The 6,538-nt window shown below is 46.4% G+C and overlaps 3 protein-coding genes across 3 annotated transcripts; 2 read left to right on the forward strand and 1 right to left on the reverse strand.

The window, feature by feature from the left end:
• Nucleotides 1-431: 431 nt before the first annotated feature.
• On the reverse strand, nt 432-947 carry TM35_000331710 (uncharacterized protein; the record flags this gene model as incomplete). The annotated part of the gene is made up of 1 exon (XM_029028927.1): nt 432-947. The coding sequence occupies one exon, from the start codon at nt 945-947 to the stop codon at nt 432-434; it is 516 nt and encodes a 171-aa protein (XP_028879780.1).
• Nucleotides 948-1,111: 164 nt separating this feature from the next.
• TM35_000331720 (uncharacterized protein) lies at nt 1,112-1,480 on the forward strand (the record flags this gene model as incomplete). The annotated part of the gene is made up of 1 exon (XM_029028928.1): nt 1,112-1,480. The coding sequence occupies one exon, from the start codon at nt 1,112-1,114 to the stop codon at nt 1,478-1,480; it is 369 nt and encodes a 122-aa protein (XP_028879781.1).
• A 1,823-nt stretch (nt 1,481-3,303) lies between these two features.
• Nucleotides 3,304-4,722, forward strand: TM35_000331730 (uncharacterized protein; the record flags this gene model as incomplete). The annotated part of the gene is made up of 1 exon (XM_029028929.1): nt 3,304-4,722. The coding sequence occupies one exon, from the start codon at nt 3,304-3,306 to the stop codon at nt 4,720-4,722; it is 1,419 nt and encodes a 472-aa protein (XP_028879782.1).
• Between the last annotated feature and the right edge of the window lie 1,816 nt (nt 4,723-6,538).

The raw sequence follows: 6,538 nt of genomic DNA on the forward strand, positions 1-6,538 counted from the left end.
ACTGTCATTGTGTATGTGTGCACTGTGAGTGGGAAGGACAACGTTGTGTTGCTGGACCACTCCACTGCGGCCTCTGTGGGGTTTGTGTGTAAGCGGCATGCTTCGCTTCGGCGGGGCTCGAGGAGGGGCACTTTGCGTCCCGAGGCGCTGAACCTTGAGGCCTGAAATGTCGTGCTCAGGGACTTTTTGAACTTGAGAGAAAAAGAAGAGTGAGGATGAGGAAAACAAAAAGGATGAAACCCGGCAACCATTCTACGCGCGCAATGCCCGAGGCTCGTTGTCGGGTTTTGCCCTTTTCTTTTTTTTAATCCCACGCCCCAAGAAGGGGGAGGAGGGAACACACAACCCCCACAACCCAAGGCGGGCGGCCAACGTGTCAGCGTCTTGTGCGCAACAAGAAGAAGAGGGGTGGGGTGGCTCCCGGGGGTGTTTCACTTATAAAATGAGTGGGGTTGGGCATCGTGGAAAACTCTTGCTTTCCCCACTCCAGCGCTGGGGAAGATGGGTTTGAAAGGCATTCCGCGAAGATGACCCTTCCCCGTTCCCCTCATGACATGGTGCCGCGTGCCACCGAATAAAAGGTGTTGTTGAATGGCCCGCACCATGAACAAAAAGAACATGAGGGTGAGCCCTTCCTTCCCTGTGATAAAGGCAAATTCTGCTACGGTGATGATAAGGCGTTCCGCTGCTGCCATGTGTGGTGTGAAAAGGGGATCCATGGGAAATGCAGAAGAGAAAAAATAAGTATAATAAGAACATTTTCTCCCACAAGAACACTTTCCCCCATAAGAACATTTTCCCCCATAAGAACAATTCGCCTCATAGGTATTTTTGGTTTGTTGGCACCCCACCGCCCAATCCACCACAAAACGATGTGTGAAGTATGTTTGGCTTCCTTGAAGGGATGGAAGTGGATAAGCTGGGCGCCGCGATTGGACAGCCCTCATTGCCAAAGGCGAGCCGTGATTCACTTCAGAGGTCCACGGCACCTACCCCAAGATGGTGGCAAAAAAAAAGTTGAGGAGGGTACGGCACCCCGGGTTCCAGCGCCATCACTGATCGCCGTACTAACGAGGCCTGTGGCCGCTTAACTTCACAAATCGGACGGGATATGGTGCATTCGGCCATGTATGGTCGTATCCAAAATACCCGCAAAAGAACATATTATGCTCCCGGGGGGGTCTCCGGGGCGCCCTTCCCAGCCCCACCCCCCAGGGGTGAATTTTCAGTTTTGCGAGTGCCGTGCGTTTCCCGCCTCCTGTGCTCCACTGGGCCTCGTTACGGTGGTATTGGGGCACATTTTCGCACACAAGCTAACCCTTGTAGGTGTTGGGTTGTTCCGGTGTTTTGGGTTGTGCCGGCCTGGTGGCGCCGGGGCGGGGTGGCAGTTTTCTGGCCGAAGCAGGCGGCCTCCACAATAGTTGCGCCTCTGCCATTTTGGCGTTCTACTAGTTGTTATTCTTCTTTTGGTCGTTCGTAGCCTCTGTGTGTCGTTGTGCTGCTCCGCCTTGGCGGGGTCAGGCGGTGTCCCGGGCCGTCCCGGACTTGTCCGTGTGGCGGGGTCGGACCCCCACCCCTGTATTTTTTTTGGGGTGCCAGGCGGGCCATCTGGTTTCTGCCGTCGCGATTTGTGTTTTCTACATGTGCTGGTGGTGGTTGCGCTTTTGTTTGCGGCACCGCGTGTTGCGCTCTGGCTGTGGGCCTCTGCCTCCCATGGGTTGGGTTGTGGTGGCCGCCTCGGGAGGGGTTTTGCACCAATATGCCTTTGGTAATAAGGGCTGCCTTCATATGGCGTCAAGGTGGAGTATATGAATTTATTCAAAGAAACCAAACTTACTCACCAAATTTTTGAAGTGGGTGGTCTCCTTAAAAACCAAATTCTTTTTATTTTTCTTTTCAACACATGCGTTCTTGGGAATGGTAATCCCCTTGGCGAAGTTTGGCCATCGAAAGTTGGAGCCGATGCTCATTATCCCTTATTATTTTTTTGAGGAAAGCCATGGGTCAGTAAATTCTCTTCTTGAGAGTTTACGGGTTCGTAAGCTAAAAACGCCATACAGCACCGGGGCCAGCAGAGTCGTACTGGGAGAAAACTTTATCCAAGAAGGTCCTGGGGCGCGAATCAGTGTACCATAAGCAGCAGTTTCTTTTACATATTGCACTTTAGTGTGAATGCTGCTAGGGGGAGGCACGGACCCTAGAGATAGCAACAATTATGTCCTCCAGTGGTGGAAATTAGATTTGGCCGCTGAGGTGATTCAGAGAGGCGTAAAAATCCATGCCCTGCCACCTACGAGATCTATTATAATTTCATTACCAATGTGTACTCCCCATGCCCAACGGTAGTAAATAAAATAATATAAAAACAAATTGTATTTATGTATATTTATGTATTATTCTTGATGGTCCGTTCCATTGGAGTAACATCCATAAAACCACGAAGAAAAGAAAGAAAAACGTGGTGGTGTGGAGGGGGATATGTTTGATATTACCCTCATAATACACACCATGGAGAAAAGGACGTGTTTGTTTTTGATTGGATGGGTGTTTTTTTTTTCCTGATAATGCTGTGGTGGAAGAAGAGGTGAACCGGCATTCTGAGGGAAAAATAAAATAATAGTAATAAGGATAAAATAAAGAGGTAATATGTGTCTGTGAGAGAGTAATTGTGTGTTGCCTCTGTTTGTAAAGAGTGGCATGGTATTACGGTGATGTATGCAGTCATTTTTGTTTATGGTTGTGGATGGAGTGGGGTTTTAGATTCCAATTGTGGTGTTGGTATAAATATTATGGTGATGCATTGGTTTCTTTTTTTTTCTGTTTGGAAGTGTGTGTTGGTTATTGTACAGTCTCTTTGTTTTGCTGATTGTTTTGTGGTATTGTTTTTGTATGTTGCCAGGCGTACACTGTGATTTTGGTGTATTTTGGTGTTCAAACTGCCTGGTAATGATTTTATTATAATGAGAATACAGACACCTTGTGTATGAATACCGAGTAAGATATTGGAGTGTGTGTAGTAGACGTTTATTTAATTTTGTTTTGATACCATTTGTTTTCCACTTCTTCTAACTTCAAGGTGTTGTTTCGATATCTGTGTAACTCTGGGTGTGTTTTATTGTGTAAGTGGTTTACTGTTGTTCCCCTCATTGGGTTGTTGGTTAATTGCTGTTGTGATGTGTATTATCTCACTCAATCTCTCTTTTTGTGTTGCCTTGTGTGTTGGATGTGCGTCTCTTTTCTCCTTTTCCTCTTCTTTCTTGTTACCACAGATCCCAGCAACCCACAGTGACATTGATGACAACGATGTTCGTCCAACTGCGCCGTATGGTGTACCTGTTGGTACTTTTGCAGTGGTGTGTGTGTGTGTCATACGCAACATGTAATGATTCGGATTTGGTTGACTCAGATAAAATGTTGGGTACATTGCGAAACGAGGCGAATGGGTATATAGTGGAAGGCAGGGTTTGTATGGCCGAGATGGCGGAGAGGGTAAGAATGTGCAATGAAAGTGAAGTAAATGCCACGCGTATTGCAGAAGAGGCGGCCAACAGTGTCAATGAAGTTGGGGTGTTGGTGGTTGGGGGTGGTGACACGACGTCCGGTGAAGTTATAACAAAAGAAAAAATTGACGATCTGGAAGTAAAGGTAAAACTGGCTGAGAAAAATGTACAAGAGACATGGAAGGCCGTCGAAGAATCAGCAAAGTTAATGCACCTTACGGATCTCGCGAAGTGGTCTTGTTTTGCTTCACTTGGTAATTTGCGCGCGACGGTAGGTCGGATCAACGACAGTCGGGTGTATTTTGATTACGTAATGGGAAGTGGCCCAGGTGAGTGTGTGACGGAGGAAAGAGAGCAACTCAAGAAGGATTTGAAGAACATAACCGATGAGTTGTCCTTAATGGAAGTAAAAATGAAATGGGGGTTTCGGGACGCCGTCGACGTCAAGAAAACGGCCGTAGAAGGGATGAACGCTGCCAAGAAAGTAATGAGTGACACGGTTACGAAATATAATGAGATTCTTGTGAAGATGACGGAGAAACTCGCGAAGAAGTCACAGGATGGGGAAGATATGAAAAAACTTTCTGACATCCAGGAAGCAGTTAACACAAGCAAGAAATCGTTGGACACAATTGTGAATCAAAGCGAGGCGAGCACCAAGTCGAGAAGGTTGCTGAGTGATGTGTCGGTCAAGGTAGTTAATGAAACAAGGGGAAGCGAAAGTGTAACGTTCTTGCAGCTAATAAGAGAGTCGCCAAACGATCCCCTGGAGAACTTAAAGGAAAGGGCTTCGGCGGAATTGAAGGTTAAACTAAGGAATGCAGAAAAAGAGGAAACTGAGCGTATAAAACGGGTGAAGCAGGCCGAAGCAGAAAGAATCAGATTGGCGAAGGAGAGGGAGGAAAGAGAGAGGGCTAGGGCGCTGGATCGGGAAAAGAGGTTGGCGAAGGAGAAGCAGGAAAGAGAGAGGGCCGAGGCAGAGAAACTGGACGAAGAAGAAAAAAGAAGAGAACAGGAGAAGGCCGAATCGGAGAGACGGGTCAAAGAAGAAGAGACAAAACGGGAGAGACTTGCCGAAGATGTGAAGGCAAGAAAGGAAAAGGAAGAAAAACTGGCGAAAAGAGCAAAAGGGCGCAAGGACGGCAGTAACGGTCCCACGTTGGATCCCTGTCCTCTGCTGCTTCTTCTGATGTGTGTGCTGGGCTGCACTTTCGTTTGCTAGTCGGTGTTCCGATGACACAGTTGCACAGTTAACCTTTGTTTGGATGGATATGGATGCATTGTAAGGAAACTGTTTTTTTTATTGAATTTTAATGTTTCTTTTTTCTCTTCCAGTTTGATAAATCTCTTGTTTGCATTTTTTAGTGAACAAATCTATTGGACTCCCTATGACACTCATCACATGACAAGCCATCATTTTGTAAGGGGAGTGTGTCCTTTTTGTTTGTTCGCATTATTATCTGGGCTCTGTTTTGCCGCCATTTACTGTGTCCTCATGGTGTGTGTGTGTGTTCCGTGATATTAATAACTATTGCTTTTACCCATGGGAATGGGATACAATCCCGGTGTGTTTTCATTGCTGTGACTGAAATGTGAAGAATGGCAGGGGGTTCAAGACACAAACACGCACACTACCAACCCTCCTTCTCTTTGTGTGTGTGTGTGGACTGTCATCATGTGTGCATCATTCCCATTGCTCGCCCTGTACGAAAGACACACAGACCTACTGTTGGGAATTGTATTCTTGCCTCCTGAACATATTCACATGGTGATCACGGCTTTTTCTTTTTTTGTTTTGTTTTTTTCTTGAGTGTTTGTGTGTTTCGTTATAATTTCATTGCACATTATGTGCAGCTGTGTGTTTCTCTTTTGCGTTTCCTATACACCTTGTGTATCTTGTGTGTTCATTTTTATGGAATGATTTCTTTTTTTCATTAAAATACAAACTGCTGCACGGACATCAAGAATAAAGATATGGGCACGGCAGGTTCAGTACACAATGATTTTCCGTTGTTAACCTTGGGGTGGATTGGACTGTGTCCAGGCATCGCAGCCACAGTCAGTAATGAATTTCTTTTTTTGTTTTTACATCTTTGCTCTATTATTGTGTCTTCCTCACGCAGTCACTCTTTTTTTGCATTTTTTATTTTGGTGTAAATATTGATGGGTTGTAGATGTTTGAGTGTGCCCTTCTGTTGTGTGTTCCTTTGTGTGTTTGGGTTGCCGCTAGCACCGCCCACGTAATGAAAACACATTTCTTTGTTCTTGCCTTCTCTCTCGGTGGTTTCACTCACGGCATTGCCACGAACATATTTCTGCCCTTGTGGTGTGTGGTGTTTGTTGTGTGGCTTGCTTGAATGACTGCAGCCTGCGGGGAGATGGACTGAGACTGTTCCGCTTCGGCTTCACGTAATGGGTCTGTTTCTTTTTTCTTTTTGGGATTGAGTTGATGTGCTGGTATGGGTGAATGTTTTTTTCTGATGGGAGTGGCACCTGTGATTATTGTATTGTGGGTGCTTTGTGTGCTGTTGGTATCCTGTTGTTCTTGTTCTTTCCTTGTGTTTTTCTTTTCCCCTCTGTAGGTGTGTGGCTCCGTGTACATTTTAGGGAATGCGGTAGTGCCCCTCTGACATGAGCATATGAGACTGTCATTATGTGTGTGTGCACTGTGAGTGGGAAGGATACCGTTGTGTTGCTGGACCACTCCACTGCGGCCTCTGTGGTGTGCATTGAATGGCGGCATGGTGATATCCATCGACATGTGTGTGAGCGACTGGGGTGGCGGTGTGGCTCCTTTACGCTAATCCATTCTCCTGTGGTGCGATTGGGCTCGCACATGGATTAATGAGATTCCCTCTGTCTCGAGTTGCTATCTGGCGAAACGACAGTCAAGGGAACGGACTTGAAGGGCTAAGCGGGGAAATAAAAGACCCTGTTGAGTTTGACTCCAGTCTGGCTCTGGACTGGCTGGTCGGTGGCATGTACTTGGTACTGTCATCACTTTATAATTTGGTTCACATAATTTATATATGTGTACT

The sequence above is a fragment of the Trypanosoma theileri genome, assembly GCF_002087225.1.
Source record: "Trypanosoma theileri isolate Edinburgh chromosome Unknown TM35_Tth_33_V1, whole genome shotgun sequence".
Lineage (NCBI taxonomy): Eukaryota > Euglenozoa > Kinetoplastea > Trypanosomatida > Trypanosomatidae > Trypanosoma > Trypanosoma theileri.